The sequence below is a fragment of the Tiliqua scincoides genome, chromosome 8, assembly GCF_035046505.1.
Source record: "Tiliqua scincoides isolate rTilSci1 chromosome 8, rTilSci1.hap2, whole genome shotgun sequence".
In the NCBI taxonomy this organism is placed as follows: domain Eukaryota; kingdom Metazoa; phylum Chordata; class Lepidosauria; order Squamata; family Scincidae; genus Tiliqua; species Tiliqua scincoides.
In genome coordinates this window covers 44,201,241-44,223,630 of record NC_089828.1, presented here as the reverse complement: position 1 = coordinate 44,223,630, position 22,390 = coordinate 44,201,241, and the positions used below count along the sequence as shown (strand labels likewise).

The 22,390-nt window shown below is 39.8% G+C and overlaps 1 protein-coding gene across 1 annotated transcript in view; it reads right to left on the bottom strand.

Moving 5' to 3' along the window:
* Positions 1–12,789: 12,789 nt before the first annotated feature.
* LHFPL7 (LHFPL tetraspan subfamily member 7) overlaps positions 12,790–22,390 on the bottom strand; it is a 110,977-nt gene continuing 101,376 nt past the window's right edge. The window contains exon 3 of the mRNA XM_066636438.1: positions 12,790–13,016. Within this exon, the coding sequence (XP_066492535.1) occupies positions 12,790–13,016 (227 nt within the window). The remainder of the gene's footprint in view (positions 13,017–22,390) is intronic.

Genomic DNA, 22,390 nt, shown 5'->3' with positions numbered 1-22,390 from the left:
CTATCCTTACTGGGAGTGAGTTCCGAATGTAATGGGCATCACATTTGAGTGGACATGTATAGGAGTGTGCTAACAGTGCTAACCAGATCCATGGGTTGCATGGCAGCTTGCACTGGCAAATTGCATTTTGCGTCAGAGTTTCTGATGGATAGGAATGAGCCATAGTTCAAATGGTCTGCAAAACATTTGTGGGTAATAGGGGACTTCTAACTTATCTGTGAATTTCCCTTTCTGTGGTTTCAGGGTCAGTCTTTTGCTGCTCCTCTTGGTAGTCAGAGACTGCTTCTTCTTCCTCTTCTTCCTCTTCTTCAGTCTCTAGCTGGCACTCAAGGAACAGGTTGCCCTCTCAGCCAATACACTGCTGTAGGTGCTGCTGGGATCCATGTTTCATTCCTGACATGCTTCCACTCTTTACAACTGTTGGCAATAATTCTCACCTTGTTGATGGTCAATTGCTGGTTCCTTAGGTCTTCCTCAATGTATTTGTACCACATTTTCTTTGTTGCTGCCCGTTGTACCTTACAGTAGGGAATTTGTTCTCACCAAAGAAGCTTCTGTCGCAGCCAACTGGTGTTCATTCTGCAGATATGGCCAAACCATTGCCGTCTGCGTTTTTGGATTTGCTCTTCAACTGATGGTTGGTGATCGCATCATATCCAAATTGTCTTGTTACGATGGCAATCATGAAGACAGATATCCAGGATCTGTCTCAAGCATCTTGTTTTGAAGACCTCAAGCTTGTTCATGTCTGATTTGCAGAGTCCATGTTTCCGATCCATATAGAATACTGGCAACATCAGTGTTCAGAAGAGGTGAATTTTGGTCTTGATGGAAATATTGACCTTCCAAAGACACCATTTTGAGCATGGCAAATGCTACTGTTGCCTGGCCAATCCTGCTCTGACTTTGGTGAAGGATGCACCTTTTTTTTTCTCCTGTACCATCGATCCCAGGTATTTGAATTCCTGAAAGCTGCTCAATTTGAACTCCAATGATGTGAACGTTGGTCTGCAGTCCATTTGTGGTCATAATTTCAGTCTTATCTGCACTGATTCTTGGACTGTAGGATTGGGCGATGTGAACACGTGGCAAATGAAGATGGTGGCTTCTGCATCTGTGTCAGCAAATATGGTTCTATCGTCTGCGAACATCAAGTTTGTCAGGAAGTTGTTTATGTTTACTGAACTCTGCTCCTATCTTCGAAAGCGTTCTTCATAATGGCATCAATCACGATATTGAATCAATCAAGCACCTCTGATTCCCAGGCTGGTCTGAGAAGTCCCTTCTTGCAGCAACATGGACAAGTAGCAAGTAACATGAAGAGAGAAAATAGGATAGAAGGACAACTCACAGCCTGCTCAAATTGCCTAAACCTCCAACCCTATGCCTTATGCTATCCAGGGTAGGTAGACTGAACCACTGATCCAGCCAGAGTAGGTAGACTAAACCACCCTGCTGGTGGAACACATGTTCTACCAGTGGTAGCATTAGGATCCAGGTGGGAGTGCCAGGTGAGGCCATCATCTGACAGTGCCTGGTGAGTCTGTGATAAGGGCAGTGGCGGTGGGAGGGATGGGGGAGAGAGGGGAAGAAATAGAAGTGTTTCTGGGTGGGGAGGGGGCGAGGAGGGAGGCAGAACAGGATGAGAGGGGATGAAATCAGCAGAACTCACATATGGCCACATCCCCCTTCCTTCTCGCCTACTCCTGCATCAGCAAAACTGGATATTGAAGAAACTCCAAAAAGATATTGAACAGCTGGTGGGTCACACTGCAGCCATTTCCTTCAGCACTGAGATGAAAGTCTGCCAGGTGATGTACTCCTGGTTGTTGACTCCCTTCTGATAATAAGGTAATCGTATCTGTCTCCAAGTAAGCTAAGGACATAGGCACCACTGCTCAATCTCCATGTACGAGAGTAATTGCTGATGAAGAACAGGTCCAGTATCAACAGTCCTTGGGAGCAGCTGTCATAGTGGTTGGAACAACATCTTGATCATGTCTTCTGGGCCTGTGTAGAGCAATGATGACTATCTTCAGTAGTGGTCAATGAGGACCACTACTGTTCCTTGATCTTTGGGAGCACTGTCAGAACCAAACAAAATGGAAGGAAGGCATGTCATAGGACTGTTCTGACTCGAACCTCAATAACAATCTCTTGACCTGTGCTTTCTGAGTGAACAAATAGATCCAAGTTCTTCATCTCAGTGTCTGAGATGTGTCTCAGTGTCTGCAGCCCAGCAAGAACACTACTGTATTCAAGTGACATTTAACTGATAAGGTGTCTGCCAGCTGGGCCAGTCCACTGTCATGTTGGCTTTACCTATGACATGTTCTGTTTTTATGGACTGCAGGTGGGTCTTCACCCAATTGAAGACCTTGCTTGTCTCCCTGTGAAGTGACAGAGATCTGGTTTCTCCGTGTCTGTTCACATAAGCTTTCGCTGAGACATTGTTCATGTAAACCAGCACATTTGGGATCTGGCTCTGTAAGGTTTTGAGTGCCAAGATGATGGCCCTGAGCACCAAGAAGTGTATGCTTCTCACTACTTCTGAATCAAACTAAGTACTCTCAGCTACTGAATTCTGAAGATGTGCCCTTTTCCCATCCCAGCAGACTGACACTGGTGGTGATTAAAACCCATGGGTGATTATGGATCAGTCCATGGGACAGCCAGCACTACAGGTTGTTTAGGACTAACCAGGGAACATGCATCATTTGATGTTTCTTGCTGGTGACAAGATTCTGAATTGGGAGAATTAAACACTGGAGGGCCTGAGCATGGAACTATGTCCAAAATATGTCATGATGCCAACGTAGCTAGAGTTTGGCTAAAGTGAGAACAGTGTGGTGATCCTTTGTGATGATATGAGGCTGGTGATCTGTGTTGGGATTTCAGGGAAAGACAGAATTTGTTGTTCCCTATATCCAGTAGTACCTCCAAGTGCACTGTCCTCTGACTGGGTGATAGTGAGGTCTTAATCCTGTTGATGATGAAGCCATATTCCTGGAGACAATGGTGTGGTACACATCTTGGACCCCCAATTTGCAATTTGGAATTGTATTTGGATGTTTTTGAGATATAGAAATCTCCTATGAGAAAGCCTATAGGAATGTAGAGGTAGGTCTAGTGATGCTAGGAAATCTCTCTGTCTCAACACTGCAGAGGTTCCAACTTAAAGTGAAGTTTCTGCATCCTCCAATTTAGCCACATTTCAGGACTATGATCATCCTGACATCTGCATTTGAGGGCCTGAGCCAGGTGTTCCTCTGTGTGATCTCAATGGATGCCATAACTCTGATTTGAGTACTGTATCCATTCAGGAATCTGCTAGAAGAGTAGTGGATAGCGATATCTTATGGACTTTCTTTTGGCAAGCCAAAGTTAGCTGTGGTCAGACCTTGAGACTGAAAAAGACTTTCCTGGAGAATTCCAAATCTGAGCAGACATCGAGCAAAGTTCATGTTGCTGTTTAGTCAGGCAGAGCTAGTCGGAGGTTCAGAGAGGAACTCTTCCTATGGGTATGCTTTCTACATGTGACTCTGCCTGGCTAGCAAGAGGAGGAGCTCCCCAGCAGTAAGAAACAGACCTATCCTGGAACCACAGAAAACAGAGGCCCAATATTATCTATCAAGAACATATGAGAACAAGTTATTATGAAATCCTCCTTGTAAAGCTGTTGAAAATAAAAATAACTTTTGAAAACATTTAAAATGTATCCATCACATATTTAAACATTTACTACTCAATAATCATTACTTTTGAAGACTAAAATGGCTGAGGTATTGAGGGAGTTCAGAGAAAGCAAATACAGGTCCAACCTTGTTATACACGGATTTTTTATGCACGAATCTGACTCAACATGAATGGCCCCTGCAAATGAGAAGGAATGTGCTGATCCCTGGAGAAAGGGGAAAATGCATCTCTTTAAAATCAGTTTTAAAAACTGCTTTTCTTACTGTTGTAGAGAGATCATGTAAGTGATCATTCTATTTTTTAGCTGAGCTAGGCAAAAGCAGGGGTTCTAATTGCTGACAGCCTCTCTACAACAGTAAGAAAAGCTGTTTTAAACCACAATTGTAAAGGGATGCACTTTTTATTTTTAAAACTGCTTTTATTTAACACATTTTATGGTATCAGAAAGGAGTCCCAGAATCAAACCCCTATGGATGATCTTATTCCATTAAGAGCAGTGGGTCTTTAAGGGCACAATATTAACCAGTTCTACTCAGAAGTAAGTCCTATTTTGTTCAATAGAGCTTACTCTCAGGTAAGCATGGTTAGGATTGCAGCCTAAATCTATTTTTCCACTTTTTTATTCACATTTTTTTTTAATCCACTAAGGGTTTCAGAGATAATTCTTTCTGAAAGACTGTAGGGATATTACTAGTAGCTCCATTCCTGAGGCAAAGATCAGCTTCTGAGTGGCACAATTTTTTTCAGGATCATAGCTCAGGGGAAAAGATTAGGCTCCCCTCAACTCACCCCACAATCCTAATCCAGACTGGGGACACCAACTCTTAAATAAAAAAAGACAAAAAGAGTAACACATTTAACATCTAGTTTTACACTTAGGAATATCACTAGAGGTTGGAAGAGGAATTTCAGCTCCCAACAGAACAAGATGCAGGATGATGGATCTCATCATCTCCCCAATGTAATGTCTAAAACAGTGGTTCTCATTTATCAGGGGGACACACTTTTTAAAAGAGAATCTGTTAGGACCCACCGGAAGTGACATCACGACTAGAAGTGATGTCATCAAGCAGGAAAAATTTTTAACAATCCTAGGCTACAATCCTACCCACACTTACCCACGAGTAAGTCCCATTAACTATCATTGTTGAAAGAATATACATAGTAGCTTTTTAAAAGTACAGATCTGTAACATTTCTCCCAATGCAGTCACAGACTATGGTAGCATCAAGTCTAATATATTAAAAATAAAATATTGAAATGCATGGAGACCCACCTGAAATTGGCTCGCAAACCACCTCGTGGGTCCTGACCCACAGTTTGAAAAACACTGGTCTAAAGCTCTTTATGGAAGATTGCAAGATTATTCCATGTGTCTGTTATTGCTGAGAATGGAATTTAAGGTACCATTCCTGCATTTAGAATTTATATGGCCACTTAGTTCAAGTAATTGTAGCAGAAACTATTTGCTAGTAGCTCAGCTAGATTAGAAGTAATCATAAAATCAATACTAATTCAAAACTATTGCTTTTTCACTTTTTCCAGTGTACTGAGAAATTACTCTGAGTGCACAACTTTGAAAGTTATTCAAAATATTAACCATGTACTTCATTCTAAGAAAACAAAATGCCTAAAAATGGACTGCTAATTGGAGTAAATATGGACACCTGAATTTTCCATTACCCTGAACATTGGTAGGAATTTAATTCCCAACACAAAACCTGCCCAGAACTTGACCCATTTTCAATATTGGCGATCATTTCAGCTCTAAACTAAGGGCCAAACTAGGATGTAACATGTGAGACCAAAGATGAAACCAGACTTAAAAGCATTACAAAACATGGGCACCTAAGGGCGTAATCCAAACCTGCACTGGAGCAGGCAAGCCAGGAGCATTGTGCTGCATCCAATGCAGGTTCGTTGGGTGCAGCAGCTCAGCCAGGGGCCAGAACAGAACCTTGTGGCATCCCGCACTGTAAAAGCCCAGGATACTGAACAGCTATCCTCCAGCATCACCATCTAGACCTATCATCCAAGGAAGTATGGAACCATTACAAGACAGTGCCCTCCAGCCCCAAATTGGTCAACTGACCCAGAAAGATGCCATGGTCAATTGTGTCAAAAGCTACTGAAAGGTCCAATAGGACCAGGAGGGATGCAGTCCCCATCTAGTCAACGTAGATCAGGGGTGTCCAAAGTTTTTGGCAGGAGGGCCACATCGTCTCTCTAACACTGTGTCGGGGGCCGGGGGGGGGGGGAAGAATTAATTTACATTTAAAATTTGAATAAATTTACATAAGTTTACATAAATTAAAGATGAACTTATATGAATGAATGAAGGTCTTGCAATAGCTCAAGGCCTATAAAAGGCCTTGCACAAAGCAAGGCTGGCCTTTCCTTTGCTGCCGCTATTGCATCACAGATGTGAAACAGCAAGCAGTGGAGGGAGCCCTCACACGAGAGGTCAAAAAGTTGCCCTCACACTGAGAGCAGTTGCGTCAGGCTAGTGCGGGCTCCAGCAAACCTCTGGAGGGCCAGAGGCTCATTGGAGACTGGGGGCTCCCTGAGGGCCGCACTGAGAGGCCTCGAGGGCCGCAAGTGGCCCCAGGGCCGGGGTTTGGGCAGCCCTGACGTAGATCATCCAGCAGGGTGATCAAGGCTGTCTCTGCCCCAAAGCCTGGCCTGAAGCTGGATTGAAAGGGTTACAGATAATCCATCTCATCTAGGATCCTGGAGCTTGGAGAGAATAAGGTTCAGATGGGTGACTTTTACACGGGCTGCTCTTAACTTAAATTAGTTGCTGACCAACTGAAAAACAGCTCTTTTAGGACAATAACCTTGTGATAGCTGCAATAGTTTAACCAGGGCCGGGATTCAGAAAGGCATGAGGGGACTTCTGCATATGAAGACTTTTCAGACTTTTTCACCCAGCAATCCCACTCACCTCCAGAAAAGTCACTTGTGACAGTCATTAAACCTCTGGTGCCACATTGGACACAGCACAAGAGGATGCAGCCAGAAGCAAGGAATTGACCAAAGTCCTGTGCATGTGCACAGGAAGCATTTTAGCTGGATGCACAGGGCAATTTGGAACTGGGCTTGTGTGTTCCAAACCTGGTTGTGCGCCTTGGCTTTGCCTGGAGTACTTGCTTCAGATCACACTCCAGTGATTCAACTAAATTGCTTTTGAAACTCAAAGGCATTTAAGGTCATGCTTTGAAATTGGGGAGGGGGGGAGAGGGGTTGTTCTGAAGTGAGGCATACAGAATAAAACCAAGTTTAAATGGCATCTTTCATATATTCATTAGCCTCCTTTTTGGAATGTGGCTCTAACAATAGCCTGGGACTATTAAATGTTCATGTTATGTGTTCTGTGTTCATGAACGAACATTGCACAGAGTGTGGGCCCAATCCTATGCAATTTTCCAGCACTGGTGCAACCACAATGCAACCCTGAGATAACAGAACGAACATTCCCTTCCTTGAGGAGGCCTCTGTGACTACCTCCCCACCATAGGAAGCGATGCATACCCCACTGACACTGCTGCAACAGCACTGGAAAATTGGATAGGATTGGGCCCTGTGTCCCCTCTTGTAGCAGAGAATGGGGAGTTCTATGTACTTACATGACACTGATTCACACTGCAGCTACACAATCAAGTTCTTTCTGTGACAGAGGCCCCTACATACACTATCCATCTGTTACAATTTTCTTCCTTTTCCTCCTTCTTTGATACTAAGCTATAAATGCAAAAAAATGATGAAAACAGAAAAACGAACTGTTGACAGAATGAATTGCTTTATTATATTACAATGTTGGTAATCAGAAAATTCACATTTCAAATAAGTATTTTACTCAACAAGTCAAATACTGGGGGGGAGGGGAAGAGTTTCTAAAAAGGAATCACCTAGTCAAAATACAGAAACCACAGTAATAGAAAATACAGTTTTTAGTTACACATAAAAATTATATATATATAGAATAAAACTTGAACCTGAACTAGCAATTTTTAAAGGAATGAATGCACAATGTAAGTCAGACTTAAAAAGTTATTTATCAGTATTAGTAAAAGGATTGGTAATTATTTTTCCCAAAAGAGTCTTCATACTCATACATCTTTTTTCCTACTCTGGCTTCAGACAAATCATTGGGTTTACCTATGAATTTGCAGTCTGGCTTTTCAAGTGTGAATTATGAATCAGGGCTTATTTCCACATGGGGAAAAACCCACATCTATGTTCATCACTATACTATATTTATTGATTAAAGTTTTGGGACCCAATCCTATCCATCTTTCCAGCACTGATACAGCAGGGCCAGCTGTTTGCATGTTGCATCCTGGGTTGGGGGGGGACTTCAAAGTAAGGGAACATTTGTTCCCATTGTGGCTGCGTCATCACTAGAACATTGGATAGGACTGGGCCCTTAGATTTGTTTTGTATACCACTTTGGGTATCAGACATGTGGTTTATAAGTATCCAAACTAAAAAAAAAAATCAAATGATAATTCACATGTCTGAGTGAGTCAGCCCAGGTTAAATTTCCACAGACAGAACTTTTAGGTCAGCCAATGTCAACTCAAATATCCTTTACCCATGAAAAGGGCTTGCTTTGAAGAACTACCTGGCCACATAGAAGCCCATCCCTGGTATAATTCATGCAGAGAAGCAACAAGGGCCTTACTCTGAGGGAAGGTATTTCTGCTGCCCAGAATCATTATTCTTGCAGAGATGGCATGGTAATACACTCTAGTAGATGCTAGTTGGCAAGGTCAGCCAACTCACCTGTGCTGCTCACATGAACACATAATTATTTTTTAAAATTTGTTGTGGCACCAGTAGTAGTTCTCTTGAGGCACACCGCTTGGGAATTATTGATGCTGGGCAGTTAAGTCACATCCATGCATATGTGAATCATGGCTTTGAATGTTTGGTGAAGTGGGAACAGAAAGTTTGAGGCACTTGTGCTTCCTGTCTCCCCTTCTCTCCCTACTCCCACTTCTCTGAACATCCACTCTCTTACAGGACCATCCACGAGAGCCTGGCAAAAATTATGGCAGCCAACAGAGTTGTATCCACCTGTTTAAAGGGAAAGGCATATTCATTGAATTTGTAAAGACTATAATTGAATTTAAAAATAACTGTTCCCTTTGCTAGAAGTCACATTAATAAACTGCATTTTTAAAGGTATTTAAAATGATACAAAAGAATACAAAATGGAAGCATTGTTCAATATTTTCTGACACATACTTCAAGGGCAACATGTAATTTTTAATGTCATCACTATGTTCAAGTTCTAGGAACCAGTTTTAAAGAAGAAACAGTTTTGGTTACAACAGTATCTTTACATAGCCTTAAAAAACCACAACCTTACCGGATTCTGTCCACCAGCAATTTGTTCAACCAGAATAAGCATTGTGGAATGCACCAAAATGGACAGGAAGATTTAATTTCCGGTTCTTGCAAAAATGACTCCTTGTACAAACCAACAAATCACTTTTCTAGTGGCACACTTAAGTGAACAGATGTAAACATTACACAAAACTGATCCAAACCACACAGAAATACAACTTTTACAACATTGTACAACATTTTCACTGGCTGATGAACTTTTTTTTTTTTTTTTACTTAATGGTCATTATCATTACTGATCCTGTTGCGTACACTTGTTCTATTGTTAAAAGGCACAGGTTGGTTAGGAAAGAAAAGACTGCAACTTTCCAACCTCAAATGGGTGTTAAAATGTCCTTTCTATCTGTTAGTTGCTTTTCTAGTATTCCCTGCCCTATTAATCATTTATGAGAAAACTGTCAAGTTGCCCCAATAATTGATGCTAAAAGAAGTGTGCAATACTGCCAATATTGGTTGCACATGTAAAATCCACAAACCATCCTATTTGCTTTGGGTTTATGAATAAGAAGCGACCTGCAAATTCTCTGCCAAAATTAAATAATCAATTCTTTCCTAATTCTGGAGAAAATATGGGTATACATAGTTTCAGCCCAGCTTAGAAGTCTGCAATAAAATCTGATTTTGCACAGTGCCGATTGGCTGGCCCTTGTGTCAGTTATGAAGCCACTTTCCTCCCCTCTGCACCATCCAATTGGGTTTGTTCCCTGACACCACTGGCTGCTGCACCAGTTGTAGCAGTATTTGGATTAGTAATTAAAAATTGTGTGGTGATTATTTTTGCTTACGAGTCTAGATGCTGTCACACGTTGTGTAGTAGCTCCTAGTAGAGCCTGATCCATCTCCACATTTTCAGTGGTTCTGCTTTTTGCATAGTACAATACAGTTCTGTTGGAACAAGTATTTGGGGAATTACTGCAGTTACTGAGCTGCTATGCACAAAATCTTCTTGGAGGTGCCCGGTGAAGTCACATGATCAGGGTAAATTTAGAACATGAAAATAAGAGAAAGTTCTAACTTGCTAAGCCAGCAATTTTCAACATTTTTCTTCTCAAGGCACACTGACCTCTGTGACCTTCATCTCTTGTGATTTTGCTTCTAGCTTCCGGGAGACTATTCCAGGTTCTGTGGCTCTGTTTCTAGGGCAACTGTCTGTAGTAACGGCAAAGGGAGAGTGTCAGACAATTCGTTCCTACAGATAGTTGTCCTAGATACAGAGCCGCAGAACCCAGAACAGTTTTTCAGTGATTTTCAACTGCTGTACTCCAAATTCCTGTGGCACACCTGTGAACCTTTTGTGGTACACCAATGGTATACCACAGCACACTGGTTGAAAATAGCTGAGCTAAGTAGTCTGACTGCATACATGTAACCAGTGACTATGTTAATCTACAATCAGAGAATACTCAATCTTATGGCTAATAAATTGTCAAGGGGCAGCCCAATCCTGAGCTGCCCAGGGCGCCCAGGCTCGGTGGCACCGAGAACAGTTGCCGCCGGATGCTGTGCACCCCAGGCTACTGCGGAAGGTGCCTCAGGAGAAGGGGACTTTCGTCCCCTGGGTAAGGTAAGCAGCCCTGCAATGGGGCTACTCACTTTACCACCAACCAAAAGGTTGGCGGTAAAGGTGCTTGTGTAGGGCGCCAAGCCCTCCACGAGCGTCTTGGATCCTGTGGAGTGGAGCTCTGCAGACCCGCCTCCCTCCCTCCCTCCCTCCGGCACGCCTCCAGCCCGACCCCCTCCCCACGTTACGCCTCTGCGTAATGCCTCCCCCCTGCCCTCTCTCTGCCCCCCGCCGGCATCCCCTCTCCCCAGAACACCTCATCCCTGCCCTGTCCCCACTTACTGTGCCACGGCTCGGCTGTCCATGAGACCACCGAGCTGCAGGGGCTGGGCGACCGCCCCATGCTAGCCCAGCACTGGCTGTTCCAGGCTGGTGCTGGGCTAGCACGGGTGGGAGCATGGGGGAGAGGCTCACAAACGTGCCGTAACAGTGCTCAGCGGCACGAAGCCGTGCCGCTGAGCACAGGATAGGGCTCTGAGAATGATAAAAGCCAGAAGTTTTAAATGAAAGGGAAATTGGAATATGATTAGAGCCCAAATCACTTTTTGTTTTGTTTAAGGCAAATGGTGTGTCTGTTACAGCAGTTTGTGGTGACAGTGAAACCCCAGGAACTGTTTTGTTCTTTCTCTCATGTAAAATTCAGAATTTGGTTTCCTTATAATGGGACTGAAATAGCTAGCCCTACTTACACCATGCAATTCTAAGCATCCTTGCCTGAAAAGTAGGCTGGATGTCCATGTTCATGCATTTAGGATTATGATAACTTGGATGGATCAATACAGTTCTTAACATGAAGACAGGACTTGTCCTGACTGCTTTCTCTGAGTAGCATCCTTGTAGACAGGACTTGTGACATCAGAGTGCATTTTAGCAAAGTGGCTTAACTCCTCTAATCTCTCACACGTGTACATTTGTAAGTCATGCCCAACTGTATCAAGTGATTACAGATCAGCTACTCTCCAAGCATTCTTGTACACAAAAGGGCAGGGTTAATTCTCTTTGTTAAAAAAAAGAATCACAATTAATAGTTGTTGCTTAAAGAAACAAAATAAGTAAATCTGTATTGTTTTAGCTACTCCAAAACATATCACATAATTCCATGTTAAATTGGTAGCATAGTGAGACCACCACTCAGGGTGATAGAGACGCCTCTCCCCCATTCTTGGGTTCCAGGCCATGAGTGACCAGTCCTCAGGAGCACCTACATTTCTGGCCAGATCATTGGTTATCCACCCAGTTACTGTTGTTCTAAGTACTGCAATGTGTGCATGTTATGGACACAAATGCCAAATGCACAGTGCCTTTTGCTTAAAAAAAAAAAAGTGCCTTTCTGACACGTGTTCAAAATGTTGCTATGGATTCTGTGAGATATTCAGATGTAACCACAACAGATGCTCCTCAAATACAACGCTTTTTCTCTCTTTTTTTCTTTCTTTTTTTTTTGCCATTTAATTTTGAATAACTCCAAGAGTGGGCCTTTATGCTTTGCTAAGAAACTTGCCTCCTCTGAAATCGCCTTGCCTCCCACCCAATTAAAATCGTGCTCCTGAACATTAGTCACATATTATTAGAAAGACAGTAGAAAAAACATGTGCCTATAAGTTTTCAATATTCAGGCACATTATTGGCATGCACCGATTTAAAACAAAAGAAACACTACAGAACTTTGCAAGCAGCTCAACAGTTACTTAGAACTATAACAAAATAAACTATCAGGTTGAAAACGACTGGGTTGGAAAAAAGTCCTGACATCCCTTAAGATATAAAAAAGAATTGAGGCTTTAAAAAAGATTCTGAGACACAAAAGAAACTGGGAGGTAGACAGATATTCTGAGGATAAAAACAGATTTTTCTCTCTTTTTTTCCCTTTCCTGAGGCATCCAGCCATTATACATGTTCAAGGCAGCACATAAACTGCTCAGCAACCTTTTAGCAGATCCGGAGTGTTCTTTTTTCATGTGTACGGAAGACTCATCAATGCACTTTTGGTCTTTGAAGTGTCAAGCTCTCTTCATTTGCTCTCTCTTTCTTTTACAAGACAGTTAAAAGGAAGTGCTCTAATACTTGGCTATCCATCCATTTCAGATAGGAATGTTCCATTGTTAAATGCTGATAAAATGCTATAAAATTGAGGGTATTGGAGTTGGGGTGGCATGCTCTTTTGGGGCATATTTTGCAAAGAATGGCAAAAAAACAGAGAGCATCACGCCAACTATCGCCAACATATAACCCCATCCGATTTGGCAATCTCCTGCATAGTAGATGCTTGCGTTCTCACAGTATCTCTTCACAGTAGCAGAACCAAGGCCAAAAGGATAGACCAACAGCCCAAAGCCCATGATGAACACTAGGAAGAAAAAAAAGAAGATGGTTTAATATTTTAAAGGATTTCCCCACCTCAGTTCAAAGTATAAAATTCTTGTCATGGCTAAATCAACGACTCTAAAGTTGGGCACATTCTGTAACAGAGGACTGCTAGGAATTGAATTAAATTAGAAGTCCACAGTGCTCACCCACAAAAGTCTCATTGCTATGTCTCTGAATTACTGCTTCACCCTCTCCTCCTTCCAGTTAGACTTTGTTGGGATCAGGTTATTCTGCTGCTTCTCTGTTAAAGGGCTGACCTGAATTACTCTATTAACATGCAGACTGACAGGAAGAATTATTTGTCCCCAGAGGAGGCTATCCACTGTTGTGTCTCTGTTTGACTCTGAATGAGCTTCTTTCCAAACAAGAGACACATAGATGGCAATGACTTGCACAGAAATGGGCACCAAGGACAGGGAACTCCTAACCCTTTCCCAGTTAACAAGGAGCCCTTTCTGAGTGGTAAAGGTGAAATCTGCCTCCAACATTCTGAGAACAGCATGCCACAGCCCAAGACATTTTGCTGCCTGAGTTGATTACAAGATACCACCCTTGCCCATCAGTGTCAGGTCACTGCAATGGATCTCCCACAGCACTCTGCCTCCCCCACCCCATGGAGCACTTCTTTAGTAGTGTTTTAAAATGAAGTTATTACAGCTAATTATACTGAGGCAAAACTCCAAGATCCAAAATTCACAGGTAGTGATATTAGTGATAATGGCATAGTTACTGTGTTCTTCTGAATTCTCATATCACCAATAAACCCCGCCAGCATGTAACATGGCAAAGAATGTAACGCGTGGCAGCTTCCAGTACCATCCTATCTGCTCAGAAAGAAGTGTTTCACTCCCAAGAAAGTGCATATAGGGTAGAACCCTCAATGTCAGTATACATGTATTAAGTACTAGAGATGCAACAAACCCACTTCTCACTTAGAGACGGAGTAAATACAGTACAAGAATAAAGCACGGTGAAAACTATCTTGCGTCCCATTTTCAGAATTCTCTCTGACTTCCTATAGTAATATTGTGGAGATAGAGGGTTGCTGCTGTTTTCACAGAGTCCTTGTTGCAATTTGGGGAGGAGTTCGTGTCCAGCCAGAGGGAAACACAGCAAGGTCTGCAATTCTTGCCTTACGTGCTCCAACTCTTCCTTGCCTGCAGCACAATGTTCTTATATGGTGGCCACCATTGCTCCAGCTGGATGACATTGACGATGGCAGTCTAAGCAGTCGCTGCCTGCTTCCACCCTAACCTCTTTCTTGGAAAGTTCCATGCACAGGAGATGAACAAGAGAACACGTAGAGTACATCTGTGTGACCAATGTCCTTATGGTTAAACTGAATCATCCAGTCCAATCCAAAAAAGGATGGAGGGATGACAGAAATCCTGTCATTCCCATTTAACCAGGAATCAGTTTGACACATATTTGAACAGACACTTTCAACATCATAATCCTCTAGAGCAGCCATTTTCAACTAGTGTGCCACAAGTGGTCCACAGGTGTGCCACAGGAATTTGGGGGAAGATTTTAGCAGGGCCAATGGGGATGTGAGCCCCCCCCCACTGGCAGTATGGTATGCCTTGTCAATTGTCAAAAACCTGATGGAGTGCTTTGACAAATTTAGTGCCTTGTCAGTGTGCCAAAAGATGAAAAAGATTGAAAATCGCTGCTCTAGGGGGCGGAGTTAACACTCAGTGCAGTAGCAGGGAACCTAGGAGGACTCCCGAGGAAACTGCTAAATAGAGGTGTTTTCCAGAGGACCTCAACAATGAGGAACTCTTTGTTGCCAAGAAGGAACGAAGGCTGAGAGCGTGAATTGGGACTATCTCTAGAGACGGCAGTTTCAGAGATATCCCAATTTTGCTCTATGCTGGATCACATCGCATTCCGGTCGCCAGCTTGGAGAGATTCGGATAGCTGGTGACTCCCCCCCCCCCACAGCCCACTAGATACAACATGAGAGGGAACAAAGGCTTTAAACCGTGAGTAATCAGTTCATTAAAAGGCTATAAAAGAATTGCAATCAAGAGGTTGGAAGAAGGGAAAGATAACTTTAAGACTATTTACGTTGACTGGCAGCCACCCAGAGGGGAAAGCAGTGAACTTGGATGTAAAGAAGCTGGAGCATATTTTTTTCTTTTTGTAATAAGGGTGATTGGAAAAAAAGATGAAAGATAAGGGAAGATAAATAAGGGAAGATAAAAGATCACCCTGTTGTAATAGTATGCATGGAAAAGGAATAAACAACTAACTTTTAACAGTTGAAATATTTCTACTTTCGTTTTCGTTGCAAAAGGCTTGGAAATGGATTTAGGCCTGTCATTGCAAGAGGCTTGAAGCTGGATTCAGGACTGAGTATTTAAAGAGATATTAACTTGATTTGACAGTGTTATTGACTTGACTGATGCACCCTTTTTGGATATAAGACTTGGATGACTCGGATTATAAAACTTGGAGATTAGCCTTATAAGAAGGTGAAGCAAGAAAATAAGACTTGGTGGATTTTTTAACTGCTGGAACAATTCATTTTTGTTGTTATAGCCAGAGACCTGAGACAGAGCTTTTAAAGACACATTGATTTGAATTGATATTGGTATTGATTTGAATTGGATTATTGATCCACTTTTTCTGGATAATAAATGTGGGTATTAGCCTTACAAAAAGGTGAAGCAAGATGCCCTCTTTGGATATAAAATTTGGGGATTAGCCTTACAAGAAGGTGGAGCAAGATATTCTTTTTGGATATAAAACTTGGGGATTAGCCTTAGAAGAAGGTGAAGTAAGAAAATCAGACTTGATTGATTTTTTAATTGCTAGATTAATATAATTTTTGTGTCTATAAGTGTTTGTAGTTATTGAATTGTGACTATTGTGTTTTTTGAATTGATGTGTTTTTAGATAGTGAGATTGTCATTTTAAGGGACTAGACAGATTAAAAGAACCTCTTTTTTATTAAGAGAAGAATAGTAAAAAGGAAAGAATGACATCAAAAAACAAAGCTAGTAAAACTACACCTAAGACATCACCATTAGTTGGATCACAAATTGCTACATATGCAGCTATGGAGCACAGGAGGGAAAGTCAGACTTCATTACTGGATCTCTTGAAAGATTTTAGAAATGATATGAAAGAAGAGCTAGGCAAACTCTCTGAACAAATGAAGCAAATAAACTCCTCCCTGACAAGTATGCAGGATCAGATTACAAAAAATAAACAGGATGTCAAGAATTTAAAGAAAGATAAGAAGAAAACAAATAAAAGTATGGAGGAGATGGAAAAGAGAATGGATCAAATGCAAAAGGAAAACAAAGAACTAGAGACTTCTGTAATGAGACAGGAGATGGAAAAAGCAGCATTTATTATCAGAATACAGAACCTTAAAGAAAAATCTTCAGAAGACACCAGAATTCGAACAGAAGAATGGTTGACAATGGAGTTGGAACTGGAGGAGGATCAGATTAAAGAGATAATAGATACTGCATACAGAGTCAATTCTAGATATGCATGATTGAATAATAACCCAAGAGAGATAGTGATAAAGTTTACAAAAAGAACTTCAAGGGATAATATATTAAAAAGATTGGAGGAAAAACAAAGAGTAGTGGAGGGAGAGCAAGTGAGAGTTCTGAGAGAAGTTCCCTGGAAAGATCACCAAAAAAGAACACCTTATAGAAATTTGCTGCAATACTAAGAAGAAATAGTGTGAAATATCGTTGGCAAATTCCAGAAGGTCTTCTGTTTGTTTATAAAGAGAAAAGATTTAATATAAATTCAATGATGAAAGTTCAACAATTTTTATCAAAATACGGAGAAAGCCTAGGAGAACAAAACAGGGAACTTTCAGAGAAAGAGAGTACGTCCTCTCAAGAAGAAAAAGAATCTTCGGATCAAACTCAAAAAGAACAGAATGGAGAAAAGAAAAAAAGAGATGGATCAAGATACAGAAGACAGCCAAGAAGAAGAAGCAGGAGCAGTGGGAGGAAGAAGGAGAATACAAACAAGACAGAGAACAAGGAAAATATCAAGGCAAAAAAAAAATTCAATTTCAGTGAAAATGGCTGAACAAGTGAAATTTTTTTCTGTAAATATTAATGGACTGAATTCTCCTCAGAGGCACAGAAGAATATTCCATCAATAATACCAAACCAAAGCAGATGTAATCTGTATTCAAGAAACACATATTAGAAAAAATGATGTTAGATTTCTCAATAATAGAAAAATGGGAACTTTATTTTTTGCCTCAGATCCACACCAAAAGAAAAGGGGGGTAGCTACATATGTTAACCCGAAAATTGGAATCTGAATTGAAGTGGCAATTGGAAGATGGGAGAATTCTGATTGTAGAGATTCAAGTTGAAACAAGGAAAGCATTAATTGTCAATATTTATGCACCAAACACACATCAAGATAAGTTTTACAGAAGATTATACGAGAAATTAATTATGGGAAAAGCCAGGGATCTTTTTTTTTTGGAGATTTTAATGCAGTTTTTCAAGCTAAATGGGACATAAAATTTAACAAAAGATCTGTAAAAAGAGGAGGAACCTTACGCAGACCTTTTTTGGAAATGGCAGAAGAATTACAGTTGACTGACACATGGCGAACACAATACCCAGAGAAAAAACAGTTCACATATATTCAAAATCACATAATTCTTGGTCTAGAACTGATATGTGCTGGGTCTCAATATTCGGCTTAGATGGAACGTTTGACTGAAATTTTACCTAATACGTTTGCAGATCATAATCCAATTTTATTAACAATAAATAAAAAATTAAGGAGAAATAGTTGGAAGTTAAATACAACCCTATGAATGATCAGAAATTTTTGAATCACGCAAAAACAGAAATGGAATTTTTTTTAAGATGAATTTTTGTCCAGAAATTAAAACACAAATTGTATGGGATACGAGTAAAGCATTTTCCCAAGGATTAGCAATAAGAAATGCAGCAAAACAAAGAATTGGACAAGAAAATTAAATATCTTATACAAAGATTAGAGAAAGGTGAAATGGAATTATAGAAAGAACCTACAAATCAAAGAATTCAACAAAAGATTAAGAAGATACAACATGAAATTAAAATAATGAAAATGCAGGAGATGGAGAAGACATTGAAAATGGCAAAACAAAATTTTTTTGAAAATGTAACAAACCAGGAAGATGGTTAGCCGAAAAAAGAAAGACCAAAAAACTATATTAAGACATTGAAAGATTTGACTGGAAAAGAGAAAACAGAATTAGAAGTAAAGAAAACAATTATTGAACAATTTTATCAGGTATTATATGGGAGAAAAAATATAGAACACTAGAAACAAACAGAATATCTGAAGAAAAATAATAGCATTAAAATTTCAGCTGATCAAAAGAATCTATTGGAAAATACAATTACTATAAATGAAATAACAGAAGCGATCAAAAGGCAAAAACTCCAAAAAATGCCAGGCCCTGATGGATTACCAGCCGAATATTATAAGAAATTTGAAGAAGTACTGTTGTTGCCATTCAAAAAAGTGATTGATGATATATGGGAGACTGGAGAAATACCAGTCTCACGGAAGGAAGGAACAATTACTTTGATACATAAATCAGACACGGAGGAAAAAAATTAAAAACTATAGACCTATTTTGCTTTTAAATACAGATTATAAAATTTTTGCTTCAATTTTAGCTACAAGATTAAAAAAATACTAAATCAAATAATTAAAGAAGATCAAACTGGTTTTTTTTTTTCCAAAAAGACAATTAAAATTAAAAAAATTAATTGGAAATTAATTAATTGGAAAATTAAATTAAATTAATTAATTAATTGGAATTAATTCAAATTAATTGGAAAATTAAAAAATTGGAATTTTTTGAAGCGCATCCGGGTAAGAAATTAGCCCTAGTGTTTTTAGACGCCCAGAAAGCTTTTGACAATTTACATTGGGACTTTATGATTAACTGTCTTCAAGAATTACATTTTGGTCCAAAATTTATTAAGATGATACAAGGAATATATTCAGATCAAAAAGCAAAGATAAGAGTAAATGGAGAATTGATGAGAGAGATCAACATTCAACAAGGAGTAAGACAAGGTTGTCCACTTTCACCACTGTCGTTTATTTTGACACTAGAAATGTTGAATAATGTAATAAGAGAAGATAACAGGATGAAACTGCTTAAAATTAAAAGTGAAGAATACAAATTACAAGCGTTTGCAGATGATTTGGTATTTATCTTGGAAGATCCACTTTCCATAGAATTTTTGATAGAAGTCTTAAAAGAATATGGGGAAGTGGCAGGTTTAAAAATAAATTACCAGAAGACCAAAATGATACTTAAAAATATAAAAGACAATGATATAGAACGATTAAAAGAATTTGGACTACAAATAACAAACAAAGTAAAATATCTAGGAATTATAATTACCAAAAAGACAAGTACATTAATGGACGACAACTATATTAAATTAATGAAAGAAATAAAAAAATATTTGGAGAAATATAATAAACTACAATTATCCCTAATGGGAATGTTATGCAGGATCGAAAGAGACCACTAAGTTTAAGGCTTTTTTATAGGAGGAATGGAACCTGAACCAAACCAAACAAAATGACCTTGTTCCAAATTCCCCCACTTGAGAGAGGACCTGAGGCAGGCAGGCAGGCAGGCAATAGGCAGGCAGGAGGCAGCAGGACTTGAGGCAGGCCAAGGGCTGGAGGCTTGATGGAAGTTCCCGTCTGGTTCTCAGCTCCAGCAAGCGGCTGTCTCTCCGAGGGCTCCTTCCAGCAGCTCTCTACCGAGCTTCCCTGGTGGTCTCTCCAGCTTGCTCTTCTAGCTCCTTCTATGCAGAGCTTCCCTGGTGGTCTCAGAGCTTTTTGCTGGTGCAGCCCCTTTTATAGCCTCAGTTCCTCTGCACACAGCAGCTGCTACCTTTCCTCCACTGGTACTGCAGCCTTCTCTCCTGCAGCAGTTTTCCATTTGGTCCTCCAACTCTCAAGGGCTTGTTACAAGGTGCTCAGTTCACTTTCCTCAACAGTGACCCCATTGGCTCAAACAAAACTTTATAATGATTGGCTCAGACAAACTCAGACTGACTGTCTATTGGCTCATGAAAGGCACAGGCTACGATCCCCTCAGGCCAATTTACAGCAGTCAACTGAGCCCAAGTTCTGCACATATCAGGAAGAATAGCTCTATTGAAAATGAAAATATTACCAAAATTAATGTTTTTATTCCAGACTATTCCGATTATTTTGAAGACAGATTTTTTGGAAGAAATGAATAAAATTACTACAAAATTCGTCTGGAAAGGTAAAAAATCGAGAATAAGACGGAAATTACTTCAAGAGGATAAAAAAAGAGCAGGATTTGGATTACCAGACTAGGAATTATATTATCAAGCGGCAGCCCTAAACTGGATAAAAGATTGGGGACTCATACCAAATTCCAAAATTTTAATTTTAGAAGCACATGATTTACAAATAGGCTGGCATGCATTCCTGTTTTATGATAAAGTCAAACAGCATGGATATTTTAGATAGCACATTTTAAGAAGATCTTTAATTTGGATATGGGAACAGATAAAATACAAGATATACTCTAAATTACCCAGATGAATAAAACCGCTTGAAATAGCAACTAATCCAAACTGGATTTAAATAGACCAAAATAAATCATATAACGATCTGTTGAATATTAAAGGAGAGATCTTAAGTAAGTTTGAGTTAGAAGAGAAAGGAATAAAATTGGACTGATGGAATGAAATACAAATAGGAACAAGATTATGAGAAGACCAAAAAATAGGTTTTTATAAAGAAGATATAAGTTTTGATAAAATATTTTTGGTTGATGAGTGGAAATATATTTTTAAAAAGTACAATTTTCTCCTGGAGATAAGAATGGAGGACGAAAAAGATGCAATGGTGCGCTGGGCAAAATTTTTTGGGTATAATATATCAATGGACAACTGGAAACAAATCTGGAATATAAATATTAAGATAACTAAAGCAGTGTCTTTGAAAGAGAATTTATATAAAATGTTTTATAGATGGTATTTAACTCCAGAGAAATTAGCAAAAATGTATTCTGGGGCATCAAATAAGTGTTGGAAATGTAAAGAGGTTGAAGTAACCTTTTATCAAATGTGGTGGACATGTGAAAAAGCAAAGAAATACTGGAAAATGATACACAAATTCTTGCAAGAGATATTGAAATGTGTATTACCATTCAAACCAGAAATATTCCTCTTAAATGTGACATCAGAAATTAAAGACCAATATAGAAAATACCTTATTGTACATATTGTTACAGCTGCAAGAATACTGTTTGTGCAAAGCTGGAAATCTACAAACGTGCCAGCTAGAGAAAATTTAATAGACAAAATTTATGAAATAGCAGAAATGGAAGTTTTAACAGAAAGAATGAAAGAGAGAGATTTAGGTAGAGTAAGAAAATATTGAAAGCCTTTTTATGATTGGATAGATAATTTTAGTTAAACAATATTGAGTGTGGAGATAAATTTAAATTTTTATAATGGCAAATATTATAGCTTTTGTATTGAAGATTATTGTGTTTTTTCAGTCATTTGATTGCTTTTTTTTTTTTTTTAATAATGCATGTTGTAATCTAGGGCCATATCCTTATGTGTAACCTGTGTAGTACCTGCCCAAAGTCTAACCCATTTTCCTCACCTGTATCTGAAATAAATAAATAAAATACTTAAAAAAGAAAAAAGAAAATCGCTGCTCTAGAGTCTTTATTCCTGCAAGGAAAACAGTTGTGACATCACCCAATCTTGTTGCTTCTCAGGTTGACCTTCCATCAGAGCCAGCAACAGTGCAGGCGATAAAATGGACAAATGTACTTTGCATAAAAATGGAAATTCTTTTATTACATCATTGCTTATTGTCTTATTAGATCAGCCATTTTCAACCACTGTGCAGTGGCACACTGGTGTGCCATGGGAATCTGGGAGAGGGTCATTTATCAATAGGACCATTAGGGGATGTGAGCCCCCATTGACAGCACAGTGTGCCTTGTCAATTGTCAAAAAGCTGATGGTGTGCCTTGACCATTTTGGTGCCTTGCCAGTGAGCGACGAGATGAAAAAGGTTGAAAATCACTGTATTAGATGGTTCCCTGTCTTTGCGTCAACTAACACTAAATAACTTCTCTAGTTCAATATGTTAATAGATTATTCAAAAAAAGAGAAGAGGTTCTCATCTGGAATATTATGGTCCATTCAAAATCTCTTCACCCAGGCACATGATAAGTTTCATGACTTACCCCAGCTTCAGGGAGGAGAGCTGTGTGGACCTGCTTTGCTTGTGATTGACTCTTCTTACCTTTTCCCATGGAGCTATTAATCC